At 42.6% G+C, this 21180-nt stretch overlaps 1 protein-coding gene across 1 annotated transcript; it reads left to right on the top strand.

Moving 5' to 3' along the window:
- The first annotated feature begins 1791 nt into the window (after window positions 1–1791).
- On the top strand, window positions 1792–19228 carry LOC119855016 (histone PARylation factor 1). Its single transcript, XM_038400375.2, has 9 exons — window positions 1792–1856; window positions 2509–2749; window positions 3681–3840; window positions 4713–4899; window positions 5718–5816; window positions 8244–8394; window positions 15039–15126; window positions 15828–16000; window positions 18953–19228. The coding sequence occupies exons 1-9, from the start codon at window positions 1792–1794 to the stop codon at window positions 19082–19084; spliced, it is 1296 nt and encodes a 431-aa protein (XP_038256303.2). The 3' UTR covers window positions 19085–19228.
- The last annotated feature ends 1952 nt before the right edge of the window (window positions 19229–21180 follow it).

Here is a 21180-nt window from a genome sequence, read left to right as displayed (position 1 = left end):
TAAATCCACCCAAGAGTTAATGAAGCTCTGATTCTGCTACACGTTACAGAGCCCACTCCACATTGGGAGCCCCCTCTTAAATGTGTGTCCCTGGGATAGCCACCAGTACAGAACTTCCTGGCAATATAACTACAGTTGAGTTGCAATGTCAGGGAGCCATGCGACTTGGTGCTTCTTCCAAGGTTGTACAAACTCAAACATTATGGCGGAGGAGTTAAGAGGAAACTTGGATCATCCACCACCTCAGATTTCTTTCACCAAGTCAAAGATCCTATTGGGATCCAGGAAATGCTAAAGGATCCCCCCCCTGGCCTAAGAGGGGGATCCACAGGACCTGGAAACCAAATAAGTTTGGGGGACAACTAATGAAATAGCAGGCAGATACACAATTCAGATCAGAGTTTGAAGTACGACCCCAGATCTACCAAATTCAGTAACAGCCATAGGCAAAGCTTATGATTCAGGCTTTTCTCAACTCTTGAAAGTTTCTCCAGAGAACCTGCTGTAATGATCTTCAGGGAAAGGCAGAATTGTAGCATAGAATTATGTTAACTCTCATCCAAAGTTATCAAACCCCAATGCTGTGTACTATGCAAATTCTCTCCTTCTCTCCCCCTCCCCCCCCCCCCCCGTTCTTGGCACATATCACTGATCTCAGCCAAGATGATACAGTGAAAAGAAACAGATTCCTCGTTAAATGTTTTTAATAAGAACAACTTCCTAAAGGCTATTTTGAACAATATAGTAGTTTCTAATAGAAACTCCTCCTTTTGGTTTCAGTATCTTCACATCTCCTGTGAATGTGAATTGTCCCTCACTGGAATCTGTTACTGTACTTATACATAATAGCAAAAGCTCCAGACTGGCCATGCAGAGTAGGATTCAGTACAAAGGTTTTCAATATTGCTATAAAATCAATTATCTTGCCAATAATCATTTCTGAATCAGTATAAATAAAAAATGCAAATTTCATTTCCTTAAATCTTGCGCTACATCAGATTATTATGAATGGCGTTTTCTTAGATTGTGAATGATTCTTTAACTGTACTTACATTGTGACTTATCCTCATGAACAAGATATAATAATTAGACTTTACAACCGATTCATCTTTAATAATCTCTCCTCAGCCTCAGTGAGTCAAAGCCATAATCTCATTGTTACTCCTCCCCAGATTCTATCCATATAAAATTGATATTCTTCTTTTTGAAACTGGGATTCTAGAGATGAGAGCATTTTGATTGACACAGATGGCACTAACACTTGTTGTTGACTGGCTGCCCCCAAAACAAGCTGCTTTCCAGAGATGGTGCTGAATGATCATTCAGTACAGCCCATTCAATCTATTTTAGATACTTTTGGTACTTATTACCATAGTCCTGACACAATATCTTTAATGTATTTATCCTGGCCTCACTCCTGTGAGGTAGGGGAAGTACTACTATCTCTAGTTGACAGATGGGAAGCTGAGGCACAGAGACCCTAGGTGACTCGCCTAAAGTGATGGTCATACAAGAGGCCTTTAGCAAAGCAGGGCAATGAACCTGGATCTACCAAGTTCTAGACTAGACTTTAAGAACATAAGAATGGCCATACTGGGTCAGACCAAAGGTCCATCTAGCCCAGTATCCTATCTTTCGACAGTGACCAATGCCAGGTGCTTCAGAGAGAAGGCTGGTCTTTGTCTCTCGCTCTCCTCCTGTTGTCATACACTGATTGGAAAATGTAATGCATAAGAATTGTACTCCTCCACTTTTTTTCTCTTTATAATGAGGCAGTGTGCTACAGTGGACATGGGCCTGGCCTTGGAATCGGGAGATGGAGATGCTATTCCTGGCTCAGCCACAGAACACTTTGGGTAAATCCAACCAAGAACTAATGAAGTTATGGTTCTACTACATCTTCTTGAGCAATTCACTTCATTTCCCCACTTAGACAATGGGGACAATGACCCTATGGAAAGCATTTTGAGATTTAACACTTATATGGCACATATATATCTTATATATGCAAATACACAAGACTTAAGGCGCAAGTGCTTTTTTAACTACCGTAACAAAAACAGAGGAAACAGCTAACAGAAGAGGGCTTTTGTGAAGACCAAAACTTTGAATTTTCTGAGATCTGTGGAACTAAACTCTCTCAGCTTATAATATGGTAGGAAAATACATTTTAGAATGTATTGGACAGATTGTTGGGCCGTGCCTAAGCTATCCGCAGGCCAACTCTCAGGAAGGTGCAAAGATGGCCCATTTTCCTAAAACTAGCCATGCAGAATTGGCAGGGGGTTCAGAGAAGTGCAGTGAGCACATTCTAATGTAAATAATCCCCATCTTTCCATGTGAAAGTGGAATAAAAGTACATAAGATGACTGGTCCACGGGTCCCTGACTTGGGGCGGGGGGGAGGGGGTGCAGCTGAATTAAATTACAGGTGGAAAATCAAAACTGGCGAAGACACCTAATGTTTTCAAACCTGTAGCTGGGCTGTGGGACTCCCAGCCCCCTAAAGCTGTAGAGGTGGAAGGGACCGTGAGCGACAATCCAGGCCGGCCTCTGCCCTGAACCCCGCAGCGCCGCCTGGCGGAGACCAAAGGCAGGGCCGGGCTTCCCCGCACTCCGCAAGGCAGGGGCGGGGCCCTCGCGCTCTGACGTCACCCGGCCGTGACCTCGGAAGTGCCCGGCGGGGGCGGGGCGCTGCCGGCAGAATCATGACAGGAGGCGGGAAGCGGAGACCCCGCGCCGGGGAGCAGGTACCGGCCGAGGGCGGCGAGCTGCGGCAGCCCTGCCCCGGGACGGGTGGGAGCCGGGCCCGCTCCGCGGGGACACCCAGGGGGCCGCGCTGGCGGTCACTGGCCGGCCACAGACCGGGCTCCTGGGTCCTCGCCCTGGCGCGGTCCCTGCTCAGAGCAGGTCTCGGTGACGCGCCCCGCCGGTGCCTTGTCACGGGCCGCGCTGCCGCCGGCGGGGCGGGAAAAGGGGCGCGGCGGCGGGGCGGGCTGACCGGCCAGGCCTCCGCTCCAGGCTGTGCCACGCCGGGAGCCCCCGCCTGCTGGCCTCTCCGCCAAGGGCTGACCGGCGTTGCCGGTGTCTTCCGCGCCCCTCGGGGGCAGGCGCCCTGCCAGGGGCTGTGGCGAGGTTGCGGAGGCGCGACGAGAATTTCCCGGAGTCCATGAGACCTGTTTCTGCGGGTCCTCTGGAGCCATTCCCGTCAGCGTGGCCTGGACACCCCCCGCGTGCGTCTGGAAACGTGCACCCAACCTAAAACCTGTCACGTTCCGCACCTGACCTTCCGTACCAGTGCGTCAAACTCCTTTTTAATCCCCAGGTTTCAGAGCAGCAGCCGTGTTAGTCTGTATTCGCAAAAAGAAAAGGAGGACCCGTGGCACCTTAGAGACTGACACATTTATTTGAGCATAGGCTTTCGCGAGCTACAGCTCGCTTCATGGGATGCATTTGGTGGAAATGCATCCCATGAAGTGAGCTGTAGCTGACGAAAGCTTATGCTCTAATAAATGTGTTAGTCTCTAAGGTGCCGCAAGTACTCCTTTTCTTTTTTTAATCCCCAAAGAGCTCCCTCTCCGACGCTCCAGATTCGTAGGGCCTAAGCCCTTTGTTCCGGTACAACAGAGTCTTCCCCTGACTGAACATGAAAATGTGCCTTTCGTTGCTTATTACTTGCAGTGTGAAAAAACTAAAGAAGTCAAGAAGAGACGGTCCAACCAGGCAGATGTTTCTGATCAGCTGCGTCAAGAAGTAGAAAGTTGCTATCGGCTCAGGATGCCTGAAGACTTTTATCAGTTCTGGAAGTTCTGTGAGGAGCTGAAGCCTGACAAGCCAAGTGGTGGGTTCTAAAAAAAGAGGACTTCTGCATGCTGTGTGGCTACACTTGAGTTTTCAAAAGCAATCTGAAGGCAGTTTTTAGTGGCAAAGGCAAGTGGGAAGCTTTTAGAATGATTTTTCCAGTTTAGAGACAGGTTAGTGTTTCCCCAACTTTGGTATAACTTTAGGCTGGACAAAGTGTATCATAGACTACAAAATACATCTCTGTTTAAAGTTGTGTGTGTCCATGCGTTTGTCCGCTTCGGTTTGTGGATAGTTAACTTCTTCACTCTCAAACAGGTCAGTTACTTAAGATTAATTCAGGAACACTCTGAAGAATCTGACCTTGAAACAAATGAGTAAATTTATTTTTAATGTTTAGGATTTACTTGTTAGCTTTCGCACATCCCGCTTTTTCATAAATATTTTTTCAGGTTGGATAGGGGATGCTTAGGGCATGGGGAAAAATCTGTCTCCTAAAACAGACTGTTTCTAGATGTTTTGGTCTAGAAACAACAGCTTAAAATAAATCAGCAGAGATTGCTAGAGGCAGATAAAAAAACAGGTTACTTTTTTTTTTTTTCCCAAAAATATTAGGGCAACATATCTTTGTGGAAGGAAAGCTGTCTGAATCTGAGTACTAAAAGCTTTAAATGCACAGGTTAGAGTACCTTGTATGAGGGAGAATAAACATGAGTTTGAGGTCTGATTGTTTGGCTTTTAGATTTGCTGTGTAATACCTAAGCAATGTGAATTTGAAATGTGCTATAATAAGCACAGCTTCAGTTTTGTTCATGTCAACTTTCTATTTAGAAATGGAAATGCCTTATGGCTGAGATCTTGCTTTTTGCATTCACAAGAAAATGTCAGACAGTTGATAATTTTGTTTTTCAGAAGCACTCATATCAAGTATTGGACTTCAGCTAGTTGGACCATATGATATTCTTGCTGGAAAACACAAAAAAACAAAATCAGCAGATCTGAACTTCAACCTTCACTGGAGGTTTTTTTATGACCCTCCTGAATTTCAGACTATAATTGCTGGGGATAGCAAAACCCAGTATCACATGGGATATTTCAGGTATTACATTTTATATATGGTCCTCCTATAATAAATGTGTGTGTCTTTTTCTCCATTTCCATTAATGTATGTAGTGTAAGAACTCTGCACTGTTGTCAAATGATAGAACCTCTACTTATTACCCCCCTTCCATCAGATAGATGACACTTCAGTTGTCATTTTTAGTAGTTAACATTATAAGGCAAAATGTATTGAAAGGACTGGTGATGAGTGTTAAAGACTATTTAAAACCCAAACAAACCCTGTTTTAATTGTAATGATGTTTTTAATTATTGCCATGATGTCCTGGAGCAAGTGGTTATCTGCTGCTGGGGTTGGATAATGGGGAAGAGAACTGTTTGTTTTTCCTTTTCCATACTTGAGTGTACCTGGCAACACTGGAAATATATGCTTCTGCCTTATTTCTTCTGCACAGAGCCACTTCTTGTCAAGATCTCTTTGCTGCTCCAGCTAAAGAAGTGGCTCTGGTATAATTATTCTGTATTCAAATACTTAAAGTTGTGCATGTGAATCTAGGGTGATTCAATACTGAAGTTAAGCTCTTGGTGGTCTCTGCTGTTTGCACTGACTAATTAATCATTATTCTAAGCGGCATTCTCTAAGAGGCAAAGATTGGAGACTGAAGTGTGTGTGTGGTGGGGGGGGCTAGAAAGGCACATGGAAATAAGGGGAGGTTCACATTGTTGTTGCCTGTGCTTTTAACTGTCCAGTGATAAACGTAAGACTTTAGGCTCCAGTACTCCATTCAGCATCTCTTGTGCATGCTAACTTCACCTTAAAGAGAAACCCTAGTATTTGTGTACATTTTTGTTTTATAGGGATGTGCCAGATGAACTTCCAGCGTGGGTTGGTGCAAATGAAGCAAAGAAAAGCTGTGTAATTTCTCAAATTGGTGACAATGTGTTTGCTGCAGTCAAGTAAGGTTTACAACTTCTGTTTCATAACTAAATGCAATTAGTTTTCCTCTAAGCTACAAAAAAGTACTAATGTGAAATACCTTTACTTCTGTTCTTCTGCGTCACACACACACACACACACACACACACACACACCCCCCCCCCCCGTGTAGGTTTTTGACTTTGAAAATAATACTAGAGAAACATCTACAAAAATGGATATCTTTCATAAGATTACTAGACCCAGAGTAAATTGGCTGATCAGCTTTGAACTTTGTGGTTGTACTAAAATAGCTGGGGTTGCTTTTCTTTATAAAATCCAGTGTGTTGTTTCTGTAGGAATAGAGGATTTCAGTAGAAAATGATGATTTAAAAAAAATAAAAATTGTTTGTCAGAATGACTGCAGGTTGCATTTTGAAATGAACTTTTGAAGGGGGATGAAACACAATGGTGAAAAGAATTCATATGCAGAACATTTTACTAAACCAAGAGTATCCATCTCTACCTTATGTAATGGCAGGCTAATTGAAAATAGCCTTCTCCTGGTTTCAACTAATAAAGTCCCATAGCTCAAGTTGTGGAAGTCTGTGCCGCAGTCCTGAACATCCACGGTTTGAACCTTAGTGGCAGTGCATAATAGCAGAATTTTTACAGTTGTGCATGACAGAATTTGCATTTAATTTCCTTTTAAAGGAAGCTACATTCAAAAACTACATTTTAAAAAAAAATCTTTTAGATTGCACAATCAAGCACTCGGGAGATAATGCCAAAATGAAGGTTGCATTCACAACCTTAATTTGGCCCCTTTGTGAGCATCATGATATTGTCTCTACATGATCATGTATTATCTATATTCCCCCCACCCCCTCCCAAACACTCTGCCTTACTAAGTGCACAGGATAACTGGAGCTCAGGGACTGCATCTCGCTTATGTACTGAATGAGGCTGTCTGTCTCCTGCCTCATTTACTCTAGAAGTTAGAACAAGTACAGAGGATGAGGCAGAGGACTGCAGGAAGAGACAGGATAGTTTGTTGGCTAAGCAAAATAAGAGCTCAATGGCTTTTGGCTGTAGTGTGTTAACTTTTGAATGCCACATCTGATCAGTTCTGAAATTTCAGGGAATGTTTTATGTTTTGATAAGTAGAACCCTACTAAAGTGGGAAGCTGAAAGGGAAAACGGGGGACATGTGGTGCCCTGACATCTGGTTATCAGATCCAGCAGCTTCAACCACCTCTGTGTCTATAGATAAACAAACCAGTTGGTGGCATCCATTAACACCTTCTAGCATAAGAATACCCTATCTCAGCTTGCCTTTTCTGCTAATGCAGTTATAAAATAGTAACACCTTGAATGACTTGTCTGTCGGACAAAGAATAATAATGGCGGTGGGAGGGGAATGGATAGTGCAGCCAGAACCCCTGGAGGGAGAAAGGGGACACAGCCCCTAGCATGTGGCAGAGAGGGGAATGGGGAAGGACGCTGGTATGAGGGGAGGAGGAGAACTGCTGGCCTGTGGGCAAGGATGAGGGGGATAGAGGGAGATGGGAGTTGGAGGAACGGAAGGAGCCTGGGGGGTGTGCAATGTGCTCAGCCTCCAGAAGCAACAAAAGCTTCCACTCTGCAGTGGCTAAGGCAGGTGAATGCCGTATAAGAAAATTCAGTTCTGGCCTTGCATCTGCCATCAACTTCATATGATGAGCAAGTTCCGATGAAGTGAGCTGTAGCTCACGAAAGCTTATGCTCTAATAAATTTGTTAGTCTCTAAGGTGCCACAAGTACTCCTTTTCTTTATATGATGAGCAAGTCATTTAAATAAAAATTGTCAGGTTACACACGAGTTGTGTGTTCATTTTTCTGGATAATCAGCTTGAGACACTTAGGGCCTCAGGACAACTGCAAGGGATGTCAACACCTCTGGGAGAGAAGGAAAAAAAGTTAATGTTTGTGAGGCACTCTGAGCCAGCAGTGATAAGCACATAGAAAAGACCAGAAGAAAATGAATAACTTTTTATTCAAGTCAGGGTTTGGATGATGTGTAGCAAATAAGGCATGAATTCACACATTGAATGATTACAATTAAAAAAAAAATCACAGCTGCCTCAGTTGATATGAACTCTCTGGTCCCTGTGCACCTTATAGGAGCAGGTCCTGTAGAAATAGTATGAGCATATAACAGAAGATTGCATCATAATACATGTGCTCAAGATAATACAGGCAACCTTAATTCTAGCATTTCCTAATTTTCGAGTGCTTGACTGTAACCTAATAGCTTTAACATGCTATCTTTTGTATGAAATGGTCATACACATACACAATCTTTGATTAGCCAATTTTTTGGTTAAGAGATTAGGGGAGATATGTAATAAAAATTAAAAAAAAAACAAAACTTTCTAGGTTCTGAGAAAGGTGACCTGCTGTTTAATGAGTCTTCCTTTGTGTTTCAGATTGTTTTTGTCAAAAAAGCTTAAGGAAGTGACAGATAAAAAGAAAAGTGGTATTTTGAAAGACATAGATGAAAACCTTACAAGAACAGCAAAAGAATTGGGTTATTCGCTGGAACAGAAAACCATGAAGATGAAACAAAGAGATAAGAAAGTATGGGTTTTTGGTTTTTTTCCTGACCAACTAAATAGAAAAGTTGCTCTCTCTAAACTAATGCACTTTAGCTTTCTCTGTCCTATTCAGCTAAGAAACTTAGCTGAAGCAATCTCCAAAGCATTGACTAAGGGGTGATATTGTCTAAAGTCTGAAGAGTTGCTCCCCTAGTTCCTTCCTGTGCCTGAAAGGTGGAGTCTGTTGGCTGCAGTTTTCAACTGAACAGGAAATCAACTGAATCCACTTCTAACACGACATATAGTGGCAAAAAGAAAAAGAGTACTTGTGGCACCTTAGAGACTAACAAATTTATTAGAGCATAAGCTTTCGTGAGTTACAGCTCACTTCATCGGATGCATTTGGTGGAAAATACAGGGGGGAGATTGATATACACACACAGAGAACATGAAACAATGGGTTTTATCATACACCCTGTAAGGAGAGTGATCACTTAAGATAAGCCATCACCAACAGCAGGGGGGAGAGGAGGAAAACCTTTCATGGTGACAAGCAAGGTAGGCTATTTCCAGCAGTTAACAAGAATATCTGACAGGTTTCAGAGTAGCAGCTGTGTTAGTCTGTATTCGCAAAAAGAAAAGGAGTACTTGTGGCACCGTAGAGACTAACAAATTTATTTGAGCATAAGCTTTCGTGAGCTACAGCTCACTTCATGCATCCGATGAAGTGAGCTGTAGCTCACGAAAGCTTATGCTCTAATAAATTTGTTAGTCTCTAAGGTGCCACAAGTACTCCTTTTCTTTTTAAGAATATCTGAGGAACAGTGGGGGTGGGGGGGAGAAATACCATGGGGAAATAGTTTTACTTTGTGTAATGACTCATCCATTCCCAGTCTCTATTCAAGCCTAAGTTAATTGTATCCAGTTTGCAAATTAATTCCAATTCAGCAGTCTCTCGTTGGAGTCTGTTTTTGAAGCTTTTTTGTTGAAGGAAAGCCACTCTTAGGTCTGTAATCGAGTGACCAGAGAGATTCAAGTGTTCAACTGGTTTTTGAATGTTATAATTCTTGACATCTGATTTGTGTCCATTCATTCTTTTACGTAGAGACTGTCCAGTTTGGCCAATGTACATGGCAGAGGGGCATTGCTGGCACATGATGGCATATATCACATTGGTAGATGCGCAGGTGAATGATCTACAACCTATCCTGAAGGACGACCCATCACTCTCACAGATCTTGGGAGACAGGCCAGTCCTTGCTTACAGACAGCCCCCCAACCTGAAGCAAATACACATCAGCAACCACACACCACACAACAGAACCACTAACCCAGGAACCTATCCTTGCAACAAAGCCCGTTGCCAACTCTGTCCACATATCTATTCAGGGGATACCATCATAGGGCCTAATCACATCAGCCACACTATCAGAGACTCGTTCACCTGCGCATCTACCAATGTGATATATGCCATCATGTGCCAGCAATGCCCCTCTGCCATGTACATTGGTCAAATTGGACAGTCTCTACATAAAAGAATGAATGGACACAAATCAGACGTCAAGAATTATAACATTCAAAAACCAGTCGGAGAACACTTCAATCTCTCCGGTCACTCGATTACAGACCTAAGAGTGGCTATCCTTCAACAAAAAAGCTTCAAAAACAGACTCCAAGGAGAGACTGCTGAATTGGAATTAATTTGCAAACTGGATACAATTAACTTAGGCTTGAATAGAGACTGGGAATGGATGAGTCATTACACAAAGTAAAACTATTTCCCCATGCTATTTCTCCCCCCCACCCCACTCCCCACTGTTCCTCAGATACTCTTGTTAACTGCTGGAAATAGCCTACCTTGCTTGTCACCATGAAAGGTTTTCCTCCTCCCCCCCCCTGCTGCTGGTGATGGCTTATCTTAAGTGATCACTCTCCTTACAGTGTGTATGATAAACCCATTGTTTCATGTTCTCTGTGTGTGTATATCAATCTCCCCCCTGTATTTTCCACCAAATGCATCCGATGAAGTGAGCTGTAACTCACGAAAGCTTATGCTCAAATAAATGTTAGTCTCTACGGTGCCACAAGTCCTCCTTTTCTTTTTGCGAATACAGACTAACACGGCTGCTACTCTGATACATATAGTGGCTCACTGATACCAGATTGCCAAGACACCATGTAAATGTCCTCTTGTGGACATTATATGATGTCACCATTATTCCAAAATGGTTGTTTGGTATACACTTATTTTGGAGGAGAGCTCTAGCATGCCTGTATGGCTGGTTTGGTCACCGAGTCCTAACTCAGTGATTTATTAATCATTAGTGGCAACAGTTCCTATGAAATGTTATGCCATGTAGTGTTGCAGGAAACCTCTCTATCATGGTGGCTGCTTACTGCCTCCTAAGCACCCCATCATGGCCAAGTGTGCTATTGCAGCCCCCACCCCAGTTTTCTCCTTGACAGCATGCCTTAAACTCTACAGTCCCCAGCTGGGATCCAGTTTAATCTTTGGAATGTTTTATTCAGTCCTCCAGTACACATTGGCCCTTCAGGCCACAACTCCAGTTCAGTGTCTCTCTCCCCTTGGTTAAGGGGGTTCCCAGCCCTGTTTCCTAGAGCTGGCTCACAGTTCTCTGCAGGAGCCAGTCTTGCTCTCTGAGCTCCTTCAGCCACTTACAGGCTTTTTCAGACTTCTGTCTTCTGAGCATCCCCCAGCTCACTGTCATGCCTGTTGGCTCCAGCAGTCTCAGCTACTTCACTCACACACATAGTTCCTGCTGCATTTTAAGTTGAAATCATCCGATTCTTCTCAGATGAGCCTCATCTTTAGAGCCCTGCAAATCTGCGAATATCGCTTTATCCCTGTGGACCATGTTTGTGGACTGGATGCAGATACAAATTTTGTATCCACGCAGGCTCTACTCGTGTTGTAATCAGCACTGGTTTAACCCCAGGCTCTCCAGCCCAAAGGCAAGCCAGCCTGTTACATATTCCAACCTCCACACCACCAAAAAACCAAACCCAGATGCCCTGTGCAGTCTTCCACTAGCTCAAGGAGGAGTAGTGCTGAGGTCATTCTTCATCTGATGTCTACTGGATGACAGGATCTGACCCATCTAAGTAAGCCAGCCAACTGTCCACCTTTTTTTGTTCTTTAAGAGCTATATAAACTTCCAGTGTTGGGAAATAATGCTTTTCCCTTTTGAGAGAGTAGCTAATGCTTAAACAGCCATGTGTAGCTCCTCTCTCAGTGAAGGGAGGATCATATTACAATTAAATTTACCATTTTTAAAAGCAAACATTAACTTTTAACGGGCATTTACTGAAGGTTGCACAAAGGAAATAAATTATAGAATTACTGAAGTACAACATAGCAATTTTTAATGTGTATATCTTCAATAAGCCAATGATGAAAAGCTACTAACATGATTAGAGAAGTTCTAGCTGTATACCTGCTATGGGGGAGGGATAATCTCAAATTTGATCAGTTTTCCAAGTACTACAGATTAAGTAATGTAAACCATGTCTGTTACATGTGTAAACTTGAAATAGAAAGTATATCCACCAGTGTCTTAGCTGAAAAACAGAGAAAATAGGTGAACACTATAAAGCCACTGGTGAGCACTCCCTCAACTTTTAGACAAAGTCAAATCAACCTCCATTATTTAACAAGGAAGTTCTTAGACCTCTTTATTTTGAGGCAAACTGCCTTAAGGCACATGCTGTGAGAATACTTGGAAAAGTCAGTTTGACTAAGGATGTTTAGGGGCAGAAATTAGATGTAGATTAAAAACTCTTAATAGAATCCTAGAATAACAGGGTTGGAAGGGACCTCAGAAGGTCATCTTGTCAAGCCTCCTGCTCAAAGCAGGACCAATCCCCAACTAAATCATCCCAGCCAAGGCTTTGTCAAGCCTGACCTTAAAAACTTCAAAGGAAGGAGATTCCACCACCTCCTTAGGTAATGTATTCCAATGCTTCATCATCCTCCTAGTGAAAAATTTTCCTAATATCCAACCTAAACCCCCCCACTGCAACTTGAGACCATTACTCCTCGTTCTGTCATCTGCTACCACTGAGAACAGTCTAGATCCATCCTCTTTGGAACCCCCTTTCACGTAGTTGAAAGCAGCTATCAAATCCCCCCTCATTCTTCTCTTCTGCAGACTAAACAATCCCAGTTTCCCTCAGCCTCTCCTCATAAGTCATGTGTTCCAGCCCCCTAATCATTTTGTTGCCCTCCACTGGATTCTTTCCAATTTTTCCACATCCTTCTTGTAGTGTGGGGCCCAAAACTGGACACAGTACTCCAGATGAGGCCTCACCAATGTCAAATAAAGGACAACGATCACATCCCTCGATCAGCTGGCAATGCCCCTACTTATACAGCCCAAAATACTGTTAGCCGTCTTGGCAACAAGGGCACACTGTTGACTCATATCCAGCTTCTCGTCAACTGTAACCCCTAGATCCTTTTCTGCAGAACTGCTGCCTAGCCACTCAGTCCCTAGTCTGTAGCAGTGCATGGGATTCTTCCATCCTAAGTGTAGGACTCTGCACTTGTCCTTGTTGAACCTCATCAACAGATTTCTTTTGGCCCAATCCTCTCATTTGTCTAGGTCCATCTGTATCTATCCCCACCCTCCAGGGTATCTACCACTCCTCCCAGTTTAGTGTCATCTGCAAAGTTGCTGAGGGTGCAGTCCATGCCATCCTCCAGATCATTAATGATCTGCTCCATGATTTTTCCAGGAACTGAGGTGAGGCTGACTGGCCAAGTTGGAAACAAGCTAAAATTAGCATACCTGATGGTTCAGTTTTTGGACCAAGGGGGTTGTAGTAATTTGAGGATACTGCAAGTGAGATTTCAAGTTTGCAAAAGACACAACAAGTGGAGGCAGACCAAATGAGAAACAATGCACGTGAATTTTGATTATTTAGACTGGGTCAGCATGGTATGGCAATGCAAATGTGGAATGATGTAAAACAGCCTGGTTTCTTGCTTCTAGTCTAATGGAGAAAAGTTCTAAATTGAGCTAAAGAGCACACTGAAAAGAAATGGCGAGGGAGTCAGGATGTTTGTACATGGTGATGGGGTAACTGATATTCACCCATAGCTGCAGAAAAAAGGGGAAAATTGAATACGTTGTATTTAGGAGAGAACATACAAAACAAGTGGTGGTATTACCTAAAGAACTAGCTAAGCCTTCTGGAATAGCATGAAGTACTAGTCTCTCTTTACCCAGGGTCAGATATTATTCCCTTAAAGCAGTGGTTCTCAAACTTTTTTTTTTATGGACCACTTGAAAATTGCTGAGGGTCTTGGCGGACCACTTAATGATCTTTCCAAATGTTGTTTGTACCACTAGCTAACTATTGTAAAGTGCTTTGGATAAAAGCACTATATTAAAAAAAACTCTTAATAATCGTGTTTTGGTTCTACAAATAAAAGCACACAACTCGTATTTTAATATCTGTAGTCTTACCTTTCTAATGCGATGGATGTGCTCTCTCTCCTCTGCCACAGCAGCCCCTGAGCTGGAGCTGGGAAAGGGGTGGGGGTCTTTCCCCCGCCGCAGCAGCCCCCGAGCTGGAGCTGGGAAGGAAGGCCATCTCTCACCGGCAGCTGCAGTCCTGGAGCTGGGGAAAGTTGCCTCTTTCTCTAGCCTCCGCAGCCCTGAATGTCCCAAATCGCGCCCTCCCCCCCCCCCCCCCGCCATCCTCTTCTCACCCCACTGCCCCCTCCAACCTACCCCTTATTTCCCCCCTCAGGTCACCACCTCACCTTACATGTGTGTCTTTTCTCCAGGGTCCAGGCACCTAAGTAGTGGAGCCACGCCTGCGTGGCTGCACTAATTATGTTGGTGATCCTTCTTGTCGCGTGTGTGGGCACCCATCCGCGCACCTTAGAGGGAACTATCCGTGGACCACCTGAATGGAGCTCAGTTTGAGAACCTCTGCTTTAGAGCATAGAAGTGAACAAGAATACCACTGTCTATAGAGATTCAAGTATTAAGGTTTATCTTCCAAATGACAGGCTTCATAAAATCAATACTGCTCAGTCTTTCTACTGATACACCCCTCCTCACCTAATAAAGGTTTAAAAGCTCGGGGGCTGCTGCGGCGGGGGAGAGAGGGCACATCCATCGCATTAGAAAGGTAAGACTACTGATATTAAAAGTAAATTGAGATACTGGAAAAAACTTAAATATGATATAGCGCCATACATAACCTGGTCATTTTTCTTTTAACAAAACTGAAAATGCCTATAAGGGGATAAGAGCCAGTAGCAGTGTGGCTTGTTGTATAGTCTGTCAAAAGGAACAAATTGTTGTAGCATGCATTTAGATTAGCATTGCCTTCCATCAGTTATTGTAAGAATCCCTCCCTGCTCCTCCCACCCTAGTCCACCAATTAGAATGTTCCATCACTGTGGGGTTTACGTTAGTTGTGTAGATTTAAAATGCTGCAGGGGTTGTAATTTATTAAATTTGGAGGCAAGAGTGAACACTGTGTTACTTAATACCTGGAAATTCAGGCTCCAGGACACACAGTTAGTTTGTTATATTCTGGTTACCATGGGGGGTGATGTGCCAATGGTATAGTGGAAGCAAGGTGGTATCTTGTGTAGCTGATGTTACTGTGTTCTTATCGTGATATACCATTTTTCTTTCCTTTATTCAGGTAGTGACTAAGACATTTCATGGAGCAGGTCTGGTTGTGCCTGTAGATAAAAATGATGTTGGATACAGAGAGCTCCCTGAAACAAATGGTAAACTTTTTTTTTTAGTTATATATATATATATATATATATATGTTTTTAAAAGCATCCTTGTTCAGATTCTTCTTCTGTTTTAGTCAAGTTGCCCTCAAATACTTTTGCTGGCTGATGCAAAATCTAGACTGCATTTAGTCTAGGTAAGAGTATTAACAATATTGTGCGGAACAGAAAACAGCTGATCTTTTATTGTCATAACACTTGAATATGTAATTTTGGTTTGCATCAACATTTTGTTTTAATTGGATGAAAACCACAATCCAGTGAAATACTGAAAACTATCCTGAAACAAGCAATTGAAGCTGATTGCATTCTAAACATATTGCTGAGGAAACCGTTTACTTTTCATCTTATAATAAACAAGAGCAGGTTTAAGTGCCATAAGAGTTCACTCAACATGTATACTGAATCTTCAGGAGGCAGCACCTTGCAGTATTGCTCTAACTTCTGAGAATAACTGAAGTACCACTGTTCCAGAGTCAGTAGTTCTCAGCTGGTTCCACCTACAACTTCAAAACCACAGACGCTTTTCCTATAACCCCATATTCTAGGATTCATTGTGCTGCTTGAGTGAAAAAGATCATTTTGCTTCCTATGGCCGAAGTTGGTACATACTAATTCAGATGCAGTGAATGAGTTTACATTTTAAATAACATCAGTGTGGAATATACTTTTCTTTTTCTTTATTAATACAGCTAATCTTAAAAGAATTTGTAAGGCCATTGTGGATGCTCCTAGCGATGACCAGAGACTGAAAGCCTTTGCGCCCATTCAGGAAATGATCACTTTTGTTCAGTTTGCTAATGATGAATGTGATTATGGAATGGGGTATGAACTGGGAATGGACCTCTTTTGCTATGGGTCACATGTAAGTACTAAAACATACACTTAAAGTTGTGTTTAGGGGTAGAACAGGAATTAATTTGGGGGGCTTTATTCTTGCCAAAAACCCTCAAGTTGACATTGGTTGCTATGTTACAAAACAAAGATACAATAGGCCCTCAGTTTGTAGTTGCCTAATGGCTTATTCATATTCAATGAGGCCATCTGGTGTTTAAAGTTGCTTGAAAGAGTGTTCTTTCTGTCCAATATCACTAACTTAAACGTAGTACGTACGACTTGGCAATATATAAAGTCATTGGCCAGTTAGGCATCTAAAGATGCAGATAGGTGGGATTTACAAAAGCGCCTATATCTTTAGGCACCTGAATGTCTTTGTAAATCTAGCCCCTTATTAACATCAAAATTAATATCTCTTCTAAATTTGACTTTTTTCTAGCCCTAAGGCAGTGGTACCCACATTTGTTTGTGTGTCACACCCCCTTACCAGTAATGGAATTGGGGATGGGGGAGGAGCTGGGGCAAAAGGCGGAGCTGGCCTGGGGATGGAGAAGGAATGAGGGTAGAGCTGTGCTGGGGCCAGAGCTGGGTTGGGGGGAACTCCCTCCCTGCCCCCATGGAGGCTGGCCCTGCTATGCACCTTTTTCTCTCCCTCTTCCCCCCCCAGGGGGGCATGCCCCACAGTTTAGGGACCACTGCCCTAAGGGCTAGACTCTTATTAAAAAAAAAAATTCTTTTTTCTGCATAATCTGCTATCTATTTCATAGACGGGCACTGAGAATTAGTAATAAGTCAAAAATTAAACTTCAGAAGAAAGAAGCTTCAGCTTAGGTATAAGCATGAAAGGGTGATGCAGGACACACCTGGTTTTATTAACCACAACCTATTTTGCCTACCAGATAGAATTTTCCTTAATAAAATGCAGAAAGCTACAGTTTAAGGGAAACTACCCAGTTCCATTTTACTTCCAAGATACAAGCTTTGTAAAATACAGTGCTACAAACTAAGCTCAGAAGTTGTCCAGTTTAAAAGCTTCCTATTAGATTTTTTTTTTTTTTTTTTTAAAAACCATCTGCTGCAGTGGGAATTTTTGCATCCAAATACTGATGGTACTGTGCTAATTGATTTGAAAGAAGTGAAAGTTACTAGTCTGTGCTTGCTCCAGAGAGATGCAGCAGTTAAACATCAATTGTAGGGGGAAAACAAAGTATTAAACATATTAAATCAAATAGCATTCTGACACTTTTTGACACCTAAATTTAACAAAATAACTTGACAATGTAGCATATGTGAACCCCGAGCGTGTTCATCCTTTTAATCTGCAGTTCATTTGAGCCAGTCCAGGTGAAACAGTACAGCCACAGCAGGTTTTTTTTTTTTTTTTATACAATATCTGGAAGGAGCAATAGCGTGCAAGTCACCTCAACCAAGCTAGGGTGCAAAATAAAAACCCATGCACTACTTGGTATCTGATAAGACACCGAAAGCACTAGAGCCATTCAAAATACATATTCGTTTCCCAGACTCTGAAATGCTAAACTGATTTAGTATTGAGAGAAAACTCCACTTTCTACTATTTTATAAGGACTGATATTGCAGAACCTCATTCTCTCACTTGTGAAACAAATTTGTTAGGAGTGGTCCGAGAAATTTGAATGAAAGACTTTCTCCCCCCCACTTCCCCCCCTTTCTATGTAAAGGACACTTTCCAGTTCAAACCTCAGTGATTATATGAGACCTTGGCTTTAACTATTGAATGTCTCTACATGGTTGTAAACGTTTTCACTTACCCTGTACCCAGTTATTCAAATATTATGTCCCTAGTTTCTAGTAGCTGTCACTATATTTTATCAAGAGACACCAACACTGAACTCTCCATCCAGGGCTAATTAACATTGTTTTCTTGAAAATATATTTTCATTACTACTAAGACAAAGTCAGGTATCTTTGTAACCAGTGCATGTTTACATACATATTTTAGTACAGTACTTCATACATTAATTGTAAAACAGCTAATTGCTGTTGCTGCAGCCTTTACTGGACTCAACAATTTTGTCTTCAGCTATATGCAATGGCAACAATTTTACTGGTACAAGGTGGGCAACTGTGTTTTAGTCAGGTAGTGTAGCACTTGCACATTACTTGCATAAACTGAGTAATAAATTGCTACTTTAGTTAGATATTCGTGATTTGTAAGTATTTCATAACTTGCAATATCTCTTGGAGGTGAGGGAAGGAAAGAAACTAACCAAAAAAACACCTTCCAGGCTAGTATACTAGTTAACATGTCTTGAAAGACTAGTGCAGTTCTGCTACAGAATGACATTAGCTTGACTTTTAGATTTTGCATATACTTACACAGGTATTAACAGTGTTCTAGCAGAGAAACAGGAGCTGAGTTGTCATAGGAATTTTTGTCTCTCTATATTGTTAGATATACTTGCTGACAGGTATTTTGAAATAAATTACCAAAATAATTGAAACTGGCATGATTATATAGTGTGTTGTATGCAGAATTTTTAACTTTTTAAGGCAGAATGCCCCCAGGAGTAAATTGTGTTTGAATTTGCTTTGTCCTTGCCAATGGGAAATATCTATTCTTAATATAGATGTGACACAACAAGTGCTACTAAGTACAAACTCAGATACTCCCTTTACTAGAGTGAAGTTACAACTGGATGGCCAGAAATAACAATGCTTGTATACAATAGTGTGAAAAGCCATAGTTTGGATTTTGCCATTTAAATTATCCTCATGTACTTTAAACGGAGGTGGGGGTAGATGGGAGCAACCTTATCTGTAGTTCCTTAGCTTCTATTAAATCCTGCCAGATGCAGAGGAAAGGTAGATGGCTCTCATTGTGTATGATAATGTTAATAGTTCTTGAAGATGATAAATTAGGGTCTGTGTTCGTAGTCAGAGATGATTTGCTGTTAGGTCTGCCAAACTACTCACTTACTTTCCCCCCCATCATTTGCAGTATTTTCACAAGGTTGTTGGTCAGCTGTTACCTCTTGCATACAACCTGTTGAGGAGGAACCTCTTTGCTGAAATTGTTGAATCACATTTAGCAAACAGAAGTGAAGAGAACGTGGACCAACTAGCGGCATGATCCAAAGAGAAGAGGGCTTAAGTATAATAAAGTTTCAAGTATTAGTGATGTTAAATTTTTTTGGCATCAAACTGATGTAGGGGTTTTTCAATAGTAATATAAAGTAATGTTGGTGTGGAGTAAATAAAATTTTTTTAAAATAAACTAGGCTAGCTTTCTTTATGTATCCAAAGTTAGAAATACTGTTCTCTGTGCCAGAGGGAGAACAGCAGTTCCTAAACTTCACTCAAGCTTGTGCCATGCTATGGGGAGCAAAAAAGGTACCTGTATCCAACCTAACTTGCCCATTAGATGGTGGTATAATGTACATCTCCTAATAGGGGGGCTGTTTTCCATCATGTAACAAATGTTTTAATCCTTTCTTTCAAAACAATCTTGAATGTTTTGTGATGTTCTAAACACTATCTACAGCTTGTAACAAATTTTTTTTGCTACACTTAGTATTCATTGATTACCACCATCAGTAAGGGAGTTGAGTTTGTCCACTCAGTAGCAGGGTCATGCTATCCAAGAAGGAGCTACTGCTGTAAGTTTGTGTACAGAAGCAATTTGATTCTTCAGTCTGTGCAAAATTCCAGTATGAATGGACAGTTGCCCCAGTTACTGCATAGCCCAGGAAACAGCAAAGATCCAGACCCTTTCCCACCTTTGATGTCTGAACGTCCCCCCATGTTGTCATTGATCCCTGGTTTCATCTGCTTCGCTCCTCCTTCATCTGAGGATGGTTTTACGAAACAGACTCAGGGGAGAGCTATTGAGGATTTGCCATGGCACTGAGGTGGCTGTTGTTGCCTCTTCTGAGCTCAGCACCCTTACTGCCCTAAAGTTAGGAAAACTTTAAGATGGTGACTCACTAAAGGGGTAGGTTAGCTGGCACTCAGTTAAGAAAGCTTGCTTTCTGATGGACTTGTCACGGCGTGAGGGAGGAGTGGTTTCCCCTTGTAGAGCGGTGCCTGCTGTAAGCCTGACTCTGCCCTGGTGACACTCAGCAGGGAAGGTGCTGAACTGACTAACTCCATCTTGTGAAACTCATTTTAGTAGCAAGACTTAGTGCTATTTTATTTTGCACCTTTTCTCCTCCTGCATAAAGTCAGAGACATTCATCCAGTATCTAGTGTTGAACTATCCATTTCAACAGAAATTCTGTTACTGATGATTTAGAACACTATTTCTCAAATACAGTCACCAAGGGGTTTCCCTGCCTCTGGTTGGTGGGCGGGGGGGGAAAGCATCATCCCCTCCCTTCCTCGCTGTTGCTCCTGCTTGCACATCTCTCTGGAGGCACAACACTTAAGGAGCAAGGTGAGGAGTAAGGAGGTGAGCAGTGAGCCAGCAGCAGGGCTGGCTGTGAGTGAGGAGGTGAGTGGTGGGAGAGCCCTGGCAGCTGAGTAAGGAAGTAAGCAGCAAGATGAGGTGGGCAGGAGAGGGTCCCTGGCAGAGGAGTAAGGCGGCAGGCAATGTTGGGGGTCTGGCTGCAAGCAGGGGAGTGAGGTGGTGAGCCCCCCAGCAAGCAAGAGTTACCCTGCTGCCTGCCATTAGATCTGTGGCAGGGGAGTGAGGAGACAAATGAGCAGCAGTGGAGGGACCCAGGAGACAGGCAGGGAATGAGGGGGTGAGGGGCAAGCAGATGGGCAGAGCCCCTCTTTGGGGAGGCTAGCCCCCACCTCCACTCCCCCCCAGCAGCCAGAGCCCTGAGATCCCCTGCATCTGGAGCCACAAGCCCCCTGCCCAGAGTGCTACCACCCACCCCCCAATCCAGAGGAGCCACAGGCCTCCCTTGCTTAGACCCAAGCCACCCAGATGTTTTTCATTATCTGAACTTCTATTAGGTCAAAGCATTTTTAAATTTACTTCAGAACTGTTATACACAGACAACCCTTTTTACCAAAAAAGCAAAATAAAAAATAAAGACAAGAACATGCAAAGCACCTTCTTTGTGTTTATATGCTGTTAGATCCAGTCAAGAATAGAGATAACTGTGCATGATTTTTGAGTCTGTAAAAAAAAAAAACCCTCATACATAAATTACAATGATTTGTATGTATACATGTGCATATTACTTTACCTTTAAGAAAAATATCAGTGGAAAGAGAGTG

Source organism: Dermochelys coriacea, chromosome 4 (assembly GCF_009764565.3).
Source record: "Dermochelys coriacea isolate rDerCor1 chromosome 4, rDerCor1.pri.v4, whole genome shotgun sequence".
NCBI lineage: Eukaryota > Metazoa > Chordata > Testudines > Dermochelyidae > Dermochelys > Dermochelys coriacea.
Note: the sequence above shows the minus strand (reverse complement) of the source record. Positions and strands in the feature narration are given on the sequence as shown.